The sequence below is a fragment of the Onychomys torridus genome, chromosome 16, assembly GCF_903995425.1.
Source record: "Onychomys torridus chromosome 16, mOncTor1.1, whole genome shotgun sequence".
Lineage (NCBI taxonomy): Eukaryota > Metazoa > Chordata > Mammalia > Rodentia > Cricetidae > Onychomys > Onychomys torridus.
This window is the reverse complement of record NC_050458.1, coordinates 56,588,956-56,603,814: the sequence shown is the minus strand read 5'-3', so window position 1 is coordinate 56,603,814 and position 14,859 is coordinate 56,588,956. Positions and strand designations below refer to the sequence as shown.

Here is a 14,859-nt window from a genome sequence, read left to right as displayed (position 1 = left end):
GTTGGAGTACTTTCAACTTGAAGACACTACATTTCACTGAAAGAATCATTCTTGGAAGGAAGAAGAACAAGTCTCCAAAATGTCCCACCTAGATCTGCTCCAATCAATGTGAGGGCACAGGGCACACAGTAGATGGCAGGGTATGACTAGGACATGTATAAATACTCTTCCTTTACTAGCAGGAATATGTGACAATCCACTTTTCCTCATGGTTTAATTAACAAAATTGATAAAACATAGCATCCTTAGCAATCATTATAGCTGTAACATTACAACTCAACTTTCCTCATCACTTGCCAAAGATCTTATATCTGGAAATACTTGACATTGCCAATTTCTCTGTACTGGCTTCTTTGTTACTAAGACATAACTGATGATAGCAGGAGCATCTGCCTTTACACACACTGCTCCTCCCCATCCTGCAAGACAGCATGGGTGCATCGTACTACACTGAAAAGCTTCCCCAGTTGGCCCTGCCTGTTTGTTTCTAATCTCATTCTAAATTTAAAAGTTGATATTCTTATTGCTAATTTTCTAGCCATAGGAATGTTTTTTCCTCACATTTAATAATCATTTCATTTTTTATAAGGAAATGACATCATGTTTACCTGACATCCATACCAGAAACATAAACCTGTGGTACCCAGTACCTGCCCACTCACAAATAGTAAATAGTGCTCCAGAACCTAACAACTATGGCAAGATATCTTATTTCTGGAGAAACTATCTACAAATTTGATATCTTTCAGAATGAAGTTTATTTTGTTTTATTGATCACTGAATTTTTTTAATCAAACTTCCCTACTAGAAATCTCATTTCGCTTACATAGTGAACTATTGTGACAGCCTACTAAATACTCACTGTGCCACTAAATTGTACTATATTTTAACAGCTTCCTCAAATCCTAAAGTGTAAATGTGGTTATTTACCCTATTTATCAAATGAGGAAGGGAATGTGTGTATTTTAGGAATTTAACCTGAGATCATAAAGCTAGGAAGAATAAAAGTAGAGATTTGAACTGCATACCCCACCACACCCTGCATTCTCTCCAAAATACCCTGGTATAATATTTTCTTTCTGTGATTGGTGCCGTCTAGGGATAAGCAGCATGCAAACAAATATCTGTGTAGTTTGACATTGTGACATCAAGAGACTGAAAATGCTTGAGGATTGAAGAGATAAATTTTATTATATTGTTATATAATTGAAGTCCCTTTTTGTTGTTTTAATTTTTGAGGCAGGTCTCATCCACTTAAACTTTTTAATTACATTTTTATTTGTGGGTCAGGAATGATACTGCCATGGCACATATGTAGGTATATGGCAGAGTCAAGGAACAACTTGTTGGAGTTTGTGGATCCCAGGGATCAGACACAGGTCATCAGACTTGGTAGCAGTCACCTTTACTCGCTAAGCCTTCTAATTGACCTTCCATTCAAGTTTTTAAATATATTTTATATTTCAACTGTTCAGGGAGACTTTTATTACTTTCAAATAAACTGACTAAAATGTTATTTTAACATGTAACCTAAGCTCCCGTTTTGAATTGGAGCCTCAGTTTGAATGTTGTTCCTTCAGCAAATGATTCAGGTCATTTGCTATCAGTCTCCCTTTAAACATCAACACACAGAAGCATCAGAGCTAGAGTATAAACAAATCCTAGATTGGGATTCTCTGCCTGGCACTCTTCAGCAAATAACCTTAGACACATTTCTCTCTGTGCTGTACACTTCTGTGTGTATGTGTTTGTGCACATGTATGCACGTGCATGCCTGTGTGTGTGTGTGTGTGTGTGTGTGTGTGTGTGTGTGTGTGTGTGTGTGTGCTGGTGTGCAGGGATTTGTGTGCCCTGTGGATGTCAAAGGACAACCTGCAGGAGTAGGTTCTACCATCTACCATGTGGGTCCTGGGACTGAACTCTGTTCTTCAGGATTGGCAGCAAGCACTTTTATCTGTTGAGCCATCCAGCTGGCCTCTTGAGTGCCTATTTTAAATTTTAAAAACTAAGATCCATTTTTCATATCACATAGAAGAAAACATACCACTGGAAGACACAAAGGCATCCATTATGTAGTTATTCTTCACAGTTCACCAAATGCCATTCCACTTTTAAAGCCTCAATGTCAGTAGGAGAAGTGAGACGTGTCTCCAAGCCTGCTATTTGTGCAAGGCAATCACTCTAAAGGAGTCCACACTTCTCTTTTCTGTGTTCCCAAAATTTCTGTTACTTGGCAAGACACTCATTAAGTGAGTTTAGGAAAAAAAAAATTGTGCTGGTGGGCCTTAGAGGAAAATGCTTCATTTTTAGATGCATCATGAGCAATAAAAGAATAGTAGACACCGTTTGTCTTTCACATTTCAAAATAAAGAAATCAGGATTGCAGACATCACACTTTGAGGTTCTCACCTTTGAGTGATTATTACAGCTCCTCAGGTAAAAGGACATTGGCCTGTCATTTCTTACACTTATTTGGTGTCGTGCTCTGCTGAACAGTCTGTCCCCAGTCCAAGGTGCTCACATCACCATTCAGTGCCCACATCGCCAGCAGAACCTGATCTATGGCCGCTGTGTTACCGGCATCAACAATGATAAATGAGTGGTGTTATCCACACCTCAAGTTTATTAGTTCAATGGTTTTAAAAGTCTCATGCTTTGAGTGTGATGTGAGCAACATTACAGAAAGGATGTGGAATTGTAGATGAGGACCTAGACCCTCCATCATCTTCCCATTGCCATTTAAAATCAGTTTGTCTGGAGGTAATTTATTCTTGCAACAGAACAAGCTGCAGAAACATTATTAAGAAATGTTGAAAGATACTAATCACCTGACAATTTGATATTTGCTTTATATACACAGGGGTTACTTAGCAAATTTAAAATGCCCACATAACTTGTAGCTCAGCAGAACAATTTTAAAATTAAAAAAAAAAAAACTATTTTGCTTTTGTCTCCTGGTTTTAGAACATCAGCTATAACTTCTAGTTCTGTGGATGGTAAGAAAACAACCTCAAAAAGGACATGGATTCCTGTCTGTGTGAAGCCCCAGATGTGTTTACAGCCTGTGCTTCAAAACCTTGGTAAAATTATTCAAGGGCTTTTTATTCCCTCATGTGTATTGTCAAGCAGGGAGGGGTGTATGGGGAACAACACTCCTTCATCAGAAGGTGTGAGACTGCCTGAGACAGGGAAGGGAACGAACTGACCATACAGACTGCAGCAAATGCAGGTCATTAACTGATCTCTCAATGCCGTACTAATGAAGCCCTTGGCACAGTGGTTCTCAATCTTCCTAAGGCTGCGACCTTTTAATAGAGTTCCTCATGCTGTGGTGACCCCCAACCATAAAACTGATTTTGTTGTTACCTTATAACTTATAATGGTAAATGTGCTACCATTATGAATTGCAGTGTAAGTATCTGTGTTCTCCAATGGCCTTATGTGAGCCCTGTGAGAGAGTGATTCGATCTCCAAAGCCATCATGATCCACAGGTTGAGAACCACTGACTTAGCAAGTTACTAATACTGTACATCACAAAACAACCACTGGAATTGCAGAAAAACTAAATAAAACACAAGGATTCTTGGAGACAAAACATAAAGCATCATCAATGGTGCATTGAACGAAGTCAGTGGGAGAGTTCTAGGCAACCTTCCCTCCAACTCAGCTCCGGACTAAAATTTGCATTTGTAAAGTCATAGAATGAAGATGAAACTATTGTCATAGGTTTACAGAGACTCATTTTATCAGCTGCCTGCAAAATCCTTCTCTTTCAAAACTCTACATAGTCTGTGTCAATGCAAAGTATTGACAAAATACAACTAAGATCTGCTCAAAACTGAGTACTGGGAGAGGAAACGAGATGGTGGTGATAGTGTACAGCCATTCTGTACCAGAGCCTACAACAGTTACTCCCACTGCTCAGCACACTTGCATACCTCTGGGATGAAATCACACTTGGAAACCATATTTAAACTGTCACAAGACTCAAAGTTTTAACAGATAATTAACTAAATGGAATATTGGAACTGAACCAATTTGCTCATCTCAGAAACAAAGCTAAGCTGAGTGTTGGACATGTGGTTCACTGCTCAGGGCCTAGTTAATGCTGAGTAGAGATTATTCTGTAATAAACATGAAACCATGCAGAAAATCCACTGGTTAAAATTTCACATTGGCCTGGGGACATGAATTGATAAGTACACAATGGAGAAAAACATCTTGAAATGAGCCAGTCTTCCTAAGATTTCTATTTCTTGGTATTTCTCATGATAATCCAACAGAATATGAAGTTAGCAAGAATAACTATGTGGTTCTAGCTTCAATAATATAATATCCATTTTAACATTTATTATTAATTTGAGGGTACATGCTACATCACACTTACGAACATCAGTGGACAACCTGTAGTAGTTGTTTTTTTCCGTCCACCACATGGATACCAGGGATTAACCTCAGGTCTTCAGGCTTGGTGCCAACCTCTTTACCAGCTGAGCCATCTTGCTGGTCTGATTGCTGATACTTTGATATAGGTAATTGCTTTAAATTTTCTTTGCCTAACACTTATTGATTTGTATATAAAAGATAATGATTATCAAGTAAATAACACTAAGCATCATAAGATGTTTTAAATTATATTAATAATCCCACATTATATGACATTATCATCTAAAATTCAGCTTGGTTTTATGTATTTTTATTTTACAGAAGGAAGATTATCTTCAATAAACAAAGCACATGAGTTCAATGATATATTAGCTTAAATGATATTCAAACGCTAAGAAGAAACTCTGCCAAATTGTGAAAGCTGAGTTACTAATTTTCTGTTTTAAAATAAAAAAATTACAGTTACAAATTTTCAACATGCTAGGATATCAATTTATCATTAGAACATTTGCCAGATACAACTGCATAGCTTCACCCTAGATGTAGTTGAGATACTAGAATGGAAAACCAGAGAAGGTAGCTTCAGAAGCATACTCTTTTCAGAACAGAGAAATTAATAATTCACAGAGGAAAGAGAAGTCATAGGAAAGCAGATGTTTCAGAAATAGTGTATAGATTTAGAAGGGCAAATCCCTTTATGATTTTGTTAACATTGTTATGTGTGGATGTGGGCATAAAGATGTAACGTCATAGTGATGTATCGGTTAACCATTTTTTCTCAAACACTTTTTTTTCTCATATTTTCATTTATCTAAGGTATGGAAGCCTACTCAGTGATTGTTCACTATAAGTGGCTAACCTAGGAACACTTAATGGGAGAATTCAGACCTTAGTAGTTCAAATATTCAACCAAACCAATGTTTATCCTATATATAAGTTACCCTAGGTTTGTACCTGAAAAGTTTTTTGATTTATATAAAAACTTATTGGTACTTTTATAAAGTTTCTGATTTATCTACATATTTCTTTTGGTGCTTGATATTATAATTGCTGGAATTGATGCTGCTGAACTTGAGAAATCAATTGAAAAATTAACTTAGTATGGAGGAATATTATGCTTCTGAGAACAGCTATGGTTGTCCACAAAACAGCTGAACTCAAAATTAATGCTTCTGAGAACTTTGACCACAAAGCAAAGTAAAATGTAGGAACAAAGTTCTAACAATTAAATAAATCACAAATAAAGTCATAAAACATTGTGTGTGATTTTTTTCTCCCCCAAAACCCTTTTCTAACACATTTTTTTTTCAAAGACAGAACTTTGGAAAGAAAGACTGATGGGTCTGAAGTCCCTTGCGGGCAAAGGCTTACCGGCGCTTGAGCTGCTGGCCACCGATGTCACTGCTATACAGAGGAGACAAATGTTTTGGATTGTAGGTTAAAATTGCATCAATACACAAAGCTTAAAAAGCATTCATAAAGATAAGGTTTCCAAAAATGTACATAAATTAACTAAATTGCATCACTCAGCCTCATCTGTCAAATTCTTACACATTTCAGTATATTTTTGTGATCTACTACCTATGGCTTTAACTTAACCCATGGAACTTGAGTGAAAATTTTACATAGAATTTGTTAGCATCGTGGCTACCTCCTAGCCAACAACACACAAAATGTTCTCTTAGGAAAGATAGCCATAGGAACCATGCTCTTTACCCACAGTTCAACCAGATGGAAACCCTGAAACTTAGCATAAACATTTAGGAAAATAATAAATGAAGACTGACAGACTGGAGGCAGGGCCCACATGTCTGAACTTCATATTCACTTTGCTATCAATGTACAAACTACAAATGATATGGAGCATTTTATTTTTATTTACCTGTTGAAGTGCTTAATGCAGAAGTAGCTGTGGTCATAGAAACTGTTTAGGGAAATAGTATTTAGGAAAACAAATTAGTTGAGGAATCTTTGTTATGACATTTCATTCATGAAATATGCTATCTTCAACTAAAATCAAAATTATCTGTAGAAATCAAGTAACAAAAACACTTTTGTATATAAATCAGTATAAATAGCACTATATGCTGTATATCCACAAAACAACTATTTTCTGTCATGATCAGCTAGTTGAACTCCCTGGGAATTTTACAAGGACCAAGAACTGCATTTCAGGAACGTGCTATCTGGTAATTCAGTCTCAGGAAACTGGGCAGTAATAACTGTAGTGTCAACAGCACTTTGACAAGGCCATCTAACATTGTTTATCACCAGAGTCTAAGGTTCCCAACCTCTTATTCGTTGTAACCTGCAAACAATAGTCAACAGGAATAAAATCCCTTCTAAACCACATAAGGGAGAAGTGTGCTGCAGCAACCTCTAGTGTGTTCAAACTGTCAGGAAATTCAATGTTTCAAAACCAACGTAAGTAAGCTAATTTGCCCAGAATTCTCTTAGATGAACATAATTAAATACCTCTACCAAACAATATAAGGACATGATTTAAGAATAAAGAATGAACTGTTCCCATTTTCAAATCATCTCTAAGTTTGATCATAATTTTCAAATATTTATATCATTAAGATACCACATTTATTTCATTTTACCACTTATTTAATTATCACCTAAAAATGTCAGACTCAGGGTGATGATATTTAACTAGGTAGCATGGAATATTTATGGCATGTTGTAATTACTCTCCTGACTTAATTTGTAGAAATAGGATAAAATAATATTCTGGTATTTTCTAGTAACAATTTTAGTTTACATTTATATCATCTGATTTGCCAACATATTTTTTTACTGGCACAAAATTGTATAAAACTATAAATAAAGGATATTGACACAAAGATCAGCTACATATTTGAAACAGAATTGTAACTTTACCTGTTGGTGTTGAATTTGTGGGCAGGGTCTCTGAAATGAACACAGGTGGCTATTATTGGCCGTAATTTAAAGCAATGACAAAACACTGCATCTTAAGTCATTCGGAAGCCACACGCCCTTTGTTTTATCTCTGATAGTTCTTAATACAAAGCAGGAATATTTCTTGAGTTCTTTTGAAACTCACTGAAGTTTTGTTTGCTTTGTTGAGGTTCTGGGTACTGAACCCAGGAGTTCGCTCTGTACTTAGCAGGACAAGCACTGTATCACTGAGCCACATCCTAAGTCTAGGACTCATTTGTAACATGTGTGTTTCACATGTGTCCCTCAATCCCTTATATCCTATCCATGTTGCTTCTGCACCAGCCCTTCATTAAACTACCTTGACTGATGCCTCCTTACCATCTTAATTCCCTAAGCGTACAGATGTCGGGGCATGCATGCAGTATGGAAAACACTCATGAGTATCAGATGTCAGGGCACACATGGAGTAGGAAAACCATTCATGAGTACCAAATGTCAGAGCTTATATGCAGTAGAGAAAACACTCACAATCATTAGCCACCACTGCCCTGGCTCCGAGGAGTGATTCTCTATGAACAACCACACAGGTTGGAATGGTGACAGTCCCTTACAGGCAGTCACAAGTACAGCTATGTACTTCTATTTTGTTGATGTTCTACAGAGGATCCCATGTCCCTTATCTCACCATTCCTAAATAAAATGGAGTAAAGTGAGTCCTTACCACTGCACTCCAACTCGCCAGCGGTACAATAGCTGAAAGTCAAATTGGAAAAGGAAAAGAATGACTCGGAATTCGACCCGCAGTAAACACACACTTCACAAATTGACGACAACAAATTGTCAAGTGGTGAAAACGAAACAGAACCAAGAGAAGAGTGCTAACAGCAACTCCCACCCCCAACCACCCCCATCACCCACCATCACATGGAGCACACTGAGTTCAGTTGCTTGATGGGCTGTTATTCCTGCTCATTTCACCACAGAGTTTGTGGAACTAAGGAATGATTTATGGTCCAGCAGTGAAGTTAGTATTAAAATTATCTACCTCAACTTCATTCCTTAATGAGCATGATTCCCTAATACAATCTCATCGGCCTGACTCCATATTAGACAACTTGCAAATGTCTTTCCTCTAAACTACAGAGTGACTTCCTGCTCTCTTCTCATCAGATTTAAAGGGTTTTATAAACCATTTGGTTGTTTGTGATTATTCTTTTAAATACAGAGTAACTACTATCACAGATGAGCAGCTCACTGGAAAGTAGCTGAGAACATACCATGTTCTTCCACAGTCATCTACAACAGCTCCCCCTGCTGGTATGACATCATTGTAGAAGCAGCTGCACTCAGATAACTGGACACATTTCATTGTGTTCTCGTCCAGATAGGGTGCGTTTTCTGGACACTTGGCATAACAGCCTGCAAGGAACAATATCCCATAGTTCATCTGCATTTACCTAAACTCATCATACTTCATCATATGTTTCTGACAATGATTTGAGCTGAAGTGGGGGTTGCAAAGAATCGCTCTTATGGAAATGTAAGGGGAATGGGACTAAGATGATACCAACCTAAATTATAAATGAATATATACACATTTTTCTTCTCAAGTATATTCTTGTTAAAAAGTATATCCAAGTTTTCCTGAATGGTTTGCTACTTTAATGGTGTGCATGTAAGCATAAAGCAGGCTTTGGTTAGATCTGTCTGTCAACTGTGGATGACACTTCCAAATATCTATTTTTCCAAGAGAGGAAAGATGCAGGAGTTATACTAAAACATTCCAGTGCTTGCCACAGAGATGGCTTTCTGTGATTTTTTTTTCCCTGCCACATTTTTCTTTCTAGGAGGTGCTAAGAGTAAAGTGTTGTTCAAGTGTGGGACACAGATGGCTACCCTAGCCTCAAACTCCATCCTTTCACAAGCTGCTTTCTGAAGCTGCTTTTTCATGCATGTGCATCATCCCACAGCAAGTATAAAGACTGAATGCAGCTCTGCAGCACCATCGTCCTCCCTAGGAAGGATGACTGCATCTAAATAAAAAGTACCATAGACTATTGCTAACATAAAAATCACTCTGTTCAATCGTAAAAATCAGACAGTGAATCTGGAGAAACCAATATTCTTTAGTTTTAAAGGCAATGTCATTTCCACAACTCTTCAGGTGTGTCTTACCTTCTAAAAGTGAAGAGAACTTCTGGCCAATGACCTGATCTTTGCACGTTTTGGCGGTCACTGTACCACAGGGTTCATAGTGCCAGCTGCATTCCCCAGGGGCATTGTAGTAGTCACAGTACACAGCTGTGATAGAGTGCAGCAAATTACTCTCATTTCTAGTATAGCGATTCTCTTCTTTCAATTTCTTTATTTCAAGGGATCCTACATGATACTAATGACAGACCTAAATATCACACACACACACACACACACACACACACACACACACACACACACACAGGAATGCTTACAGACTTAACTAACTCTTTCCTTTCATAACTCAGTTGGAGATCTTTGAAGTCTCATCTAGACCAGTGGCTCTTAACCTTCTAATGCCGCATCCCTTTAATACAATTCCCCATGTTGTGGTGACCCCAATCACAAACTTATTTTTACTTCATTTAATTTTGCTACTGTTAGGAATTGTAATGTAAAAGCCTATGTTTTCCAATGGTCTTAGGTGATCCCGTGAAAGGGTTGTTCGCCCACCCAAAGCGGTTGTGACCCACAGGTTGAGAACTGCTGGTCTAGATTTCTGGTTTCAATGTTCAAGCTGAGGTCAGAAAAATAAATATGAAAACAGTGATAACAATAACAGAAAAGGAACTGATGGACATATTGGCTCACTCCTATAATACAACCATTGAATTAGCTCGACCAGGAGAATTGCTACAAGGCCAAGGCCAGCCTGGGCTACATAGTGAGTTCTGGGGCAACCTGAGCTACATTGTATACCCTGTCTCACAAAGAGTCTGAGAAAATTAACAATATGTAGTAGTCTTCAAAAAAAGTAATTGAAGAGGTTACTATTGCACTAAACGTTGTAAGTGGAATGCAATGTTTACCCTGCCCATGCTTCTTTCTATTTAACACATCTCCAGTCATGCCTTGCTTACAAGGGGAAAAGGCTGGACTTATTTCTGTTATGGTTATGTGGCTCTGTGTGTAGAGATTCATTCCATATTCAAGTTTATAGTCAATAAGGTTCTATGTCAAGGAAACAACAAAAGTGAGGATTTCAACCAAGAGTAGTACATGAGGCCCATGGCTAGGGCACACAAATACCCAAACTCATCATTCATCTAGTGTTCAATATATTTCCTCTATGAACAAAATCATTTTTCCTAACTAAAACTGAACACAAGATATTATACCTTGCCCTACTTCTGTTGGGTATTTTAACCATCACAAACAAATACATTAAAATGATTTCAACCCTCTCTAGGTTTGAGTATATGTGTTTTATAAAAAAAAAAAAATCTGAGAGGAAAATCAATTGTTTAAGAAAACAGCTTTGTCTAACTACAATTTTTAGAAAACCACTAACATCCAGACTTCACTTACGGCAAAGGTTTGGCTTTCTCCATGAGACACAGACTCCAGCTGCATTGCATGCCTCTGCATACATTGCCACAGCAGTACAGAAGCCAAGGTACTTCCCCTCCATGTCACAGGCACAGGCTTCTTCGATACATGCATTGTAGTATGCTGTGGGGTCCACCTAGACAGAACACAACACGTGAGTGTCTGGGAAGAATTCATGCCAACAGTGGTTCTCAAAATAGTGCTACCTTGCTGTGGCAATCCCTGAAGGTGTCATCCCTGATGATTTCACACTTCTTCTCAGCCCAGGCTTTGCAGTACGGGTTCGAGTCACACGGGAAGCTTTGAGTGACTGTATCTGAACATTCTTGACTTGTTTTCCAACTGTTTCCAAATTCCAGGGCTGTGGCAGCTACCAAAGAGTGTCTTGTTGTGAAGTCATCCTTAAGATCCCCATTGTTGTTTCCACAAAGACCGCACACTTTGCTCTGTGTTGATCAAAGAGATGAAAGTCACAATAGAACATCATTCACATGATCAAATCACCTCCATTCCAGGGATGCAGACATAGAGCAATGTATGACAGTCAATAAATATAACACATTAAATTATGAACACAAAGACAATTCACATGATCATCTCAATAGATGCGGAAAAGGCCTTTGACAATACCCAACATCCTTTTGTGATAAGAGCCCTCAAAATACCAGGAATAGAAGAAATTTATGCCCAAATAACAAATACTATATATTATGAACCTATAGCCTTCATAATAAATGGGGGAAACTGAATGCATTTTCAGTGTTGTCAGGAACAAGACACGTGTGTGCACTTTCTCCATTCTTATTTAATACAATCTTTGACGTCTTAGCTAGAGCAGGAAGATCAAAAGAAGAAAATTAAAAGGATACAAATAGGAAAGGAAGAAGTCAAAGTATCTTCATTTGCAGATGAAATGATTCTATACCTAGAGATTCTGCCAAAAAAATAACCTAATAAACACCTTTAATAGAGTGGCAAAATATAAAATTAATTTGAAAAATCAGAAGTCTTCCTAAGTGCTAATTGTTCTAATCAGTGTTACTATTGCTGTGGTAAAACACATGACTAACAGCAACTTGGGAAGGAAAAGGTTTATTTGGCTTACACTTTCACATCACTGTTTATTATCAACGGATATCAGGGCAGGAACTCAAACAGGGCAGGAACCTGGAGGCAGGAGCTTAAGCAGAGGCCGTGAAGGGGTGCTTCTTACTGGCTTGCTCCTCATGGCTTGCTCAGTCTGCTTTCTTACAGAACTTGAGACCACCAGCCCAAGGGTAGCCCCACCAACAGCAGACTGGGCCCTTCCTCATCAATCACTAATTAAGAAAGTGCCTTACAGTCTCACCCACGGCTGGATCTTATTATGGAGGCATTTTTCTGAATTGAAGTTCCCCTCCAGTGACTCTAGCTTGTGTCAAGTTGACGTTAAACTAGCTGCCACACTAACAAATATTCTGAGAAACAAAGTTTGAAGGGAAAAAAAGACAAAATAAACCTAAGCAAAGACATAAAGACCTCCCTCTACAATGAAAACTTTAAAACACAGAGAAACCAGAAAAAAGTGAGAGTCTAGACCATGGAAGGACTCCCTGTACTTATGGAACATTGTGAAAATGACCAGTCTACCAAAAGTAATCTGCTGATCCCATGTAATCCTAATAAACATTTCAATGGCATTCGTAAAATAAATAGAAAAATCTATCATAATACTCATGTGGAAGCACAGGACTCTCAGGGTAGCCAAGATAACCCTAAATCAAAATAGCATAATGCTGGGGGTAGGGGTCCTGGAAGAAAAACAGATATGTGAATCAGTGCAAGAGAGGACCCAGAAATAAAGCTACACAGCTGATTTAAGGCTGTCAGCAACCTCTTCAACAAATAGTACCAGCAAAACAGCTAGCTACTTACAGTAACTAATACAGTAGCCATCAAAGACATGCAGATCAGAACGACATTGAGATCCAACTCCCCCCAGTCAAAATCGTAGTCATCAGGAAGACAGGGGACAACAAATGCCAAAGAGCATAGGTGGAAAGGGACAGCACACACTGCTGGGGGAATGTCAACTAGATCAGCCACTACGTGAAACACCTTGGAGGTCTGTCAAAGAAATAGGAACATACCTTCCACATGCCTCAGCTATCCAGAGCTTTTTTCACACCAATGTTTATTAAAACACCACTCACCACAGCTAAGTAATGGAGTCAATGCAAGTTCTAACAGAGGAATGGATGAAGAAAATGTGCCTCGTATACACAATGGAAATGTTCATTAATTAAATAATGAGAAGCAAATAACTTTCCTTCCTAGAAAATGGAGGCAACTGGAGATAATCAAGTTACAACCACAGATCAATCGGTGATAAACACTGATCAAAACCAACTTGAGGAAGAAAGTGTTTGTCATACAAGGTCACAGCCCATCACTGAAGGAAGCCAAGGCAGAAACTCAAAGCAGGAACCTAGAGAGGAAACTGAAGCAGAGGCCACAGAGGAAGACTACTTGTGGGTGTGTGTCCTCTGAATTGCTTAGCTTTGTTGAGTATTTAGCCCAGGCCCAGCTAAATACCTGTGGGATAGCACTACCACAGCAGGCTGGGGTCTCCTATATCAATTAGAAATTAAGAAAATGCTTCACAGCTAGGCAGTGGTGGTGCACGCCTTTAATCCCTGCACTCTGGGAGGCAGAGACAGGTGGATCTCTGTGAGTTCGAGGCCAGCCTGGGCTACAGAGTGAGTGCCAGGAAAAGTGCAAAGCTACACAGAGAAACCCTGTCTCAAAAAAAAAGGAAAGAAAAAGAAAAGGAAGAAAATGCTTCACAGACATACTACAAGCCAATCTGATGGAGGCCATTCCTCACCCAAAGTTCTCTCTTCCAAGGCAACTTTAGTTTGTGTGAAATTGACACAAACTAAAGAGCACCGTGAGCTAAGTCAGTCCCAGGAAGACATGCCACATACTTTCTTTCAATTGTGGATCCTGGATAGTATGAACCTTGTACTTATTGATGTGTGAAGTGCAAGTGAAACCATCTAGGAGACAGTGGGCACGATGAGAGACAGGAGGGATGAGAAGAGGAAGGATGATAGGAAAGAAGGGAGACTGTTCAAACACTTTATCTACCTGCATGAAAATGACCTTATACAGCCCTGCATGAAAATGACCTTATACAGCCCTGCATGAAAATGACCTTATACAGCCCTGCATGAAAATGACCTTATACAGCCCTGCATGAAAATGACCTTATACAGCCCTGCATGAAAATGACAAGAATCAGTTGTACCTACTACAAAGTTGAAAATATAGATATATCAAAGAGAGGGGTGGTAGATAGAGGATAGATAGATAGATAGCCCTGAACATCACAATTATAAATACCGAATCATACTGAACTCTAATTTTCAGAAGAATCAGAATGTGTGAGTGAAATTCTCCCATTTAGTTTAAGCCATCCTATATTATAAAATGATCTAGTACCAAGCATAATAAGTTTTTTTTTTTTGGGGGGGGGGGCGTTCTCTATTACATGGTCCTGGCTGTCCTGGAACTCACTATGTAGACCAGGCTGGCCTCAAACTCACAGAGCTCCACCAGCCTCTGCCTCTGGAGTGCTGGAATTAAAGGCATGTGTCATCATACCTGGCATAATAAATGATTTAAGAATGAAAAATAATTACATTTGTGATTTTAAGGTAATTATGTATGTATATACTCATAGTTTTACAATACCAACTGCATGAAATATACTTAATTTAAAATATATAATTACCTTAAAATCATATCATGTGATAATCTCAAGAAAGTAGATACAGTTAGAGTAGACTGTCTCCAGATTCCTATGAGATATGGTCATTTTATTATATGTAATGATAACTAAAGAGAAGCAGTAGGCTTACTATAGTATCCGAGACCCTAACCTGTTTCTAAGTGTCAGTTTCCCCAGCTTGTGAGAGATGCACATACCTGCCACTTTGGGT

At 38.4% G+C, this 14,859-nt stretch overlaps 1 protein-coding gene across 1 annotated transcript in view; it reads right to left on the bottom strand.

Annotated features, from left to right (window-relative positions):
* Positions 1–14,859, bottom strand: part of Muc19 (mucin 19, oligomeric) — a 169,441-nt gene that overhangs the window by 122,651 nt on the left and 31,931 nt on the right. Inside the window, exons 24-31 of the mRNA XM_036207612.1 lie at positions 14,846–14,859; positions 11,083–11,322; positions 10,856–11,012; positions 9,470–9,595; positions 8,572–8,713; positions 8,016–8,047; positions 7,274–7,303; positions 2,467–2,568 (exon numbers count right to left, since the gene is read on the bottom strand). The exon at positions 14,846–14,859 is cut by the window's right edge and continues 181 nt beyond it. Of these exons, the coding sequence (XP_036063505.1) occupies positions 2,467–2,568; positions 7,274–7,303; positions 8,016–8,047; positions 8,572–8,713; positions 9,470–9,595; positions 10,856–11,012; positions 11,083–11,322; positions 14,846–14,859 (843 nt within the window). The remainder of the gene's footprint in view (positions 1–2,466; positions 2,569–7,273; positions 7,304–8,015; positions 8,048–8,571; positions 8,714–9,469; positions 9,596–10,855; positions 11,013–11,082; positions 11,323–14,845) is intronic.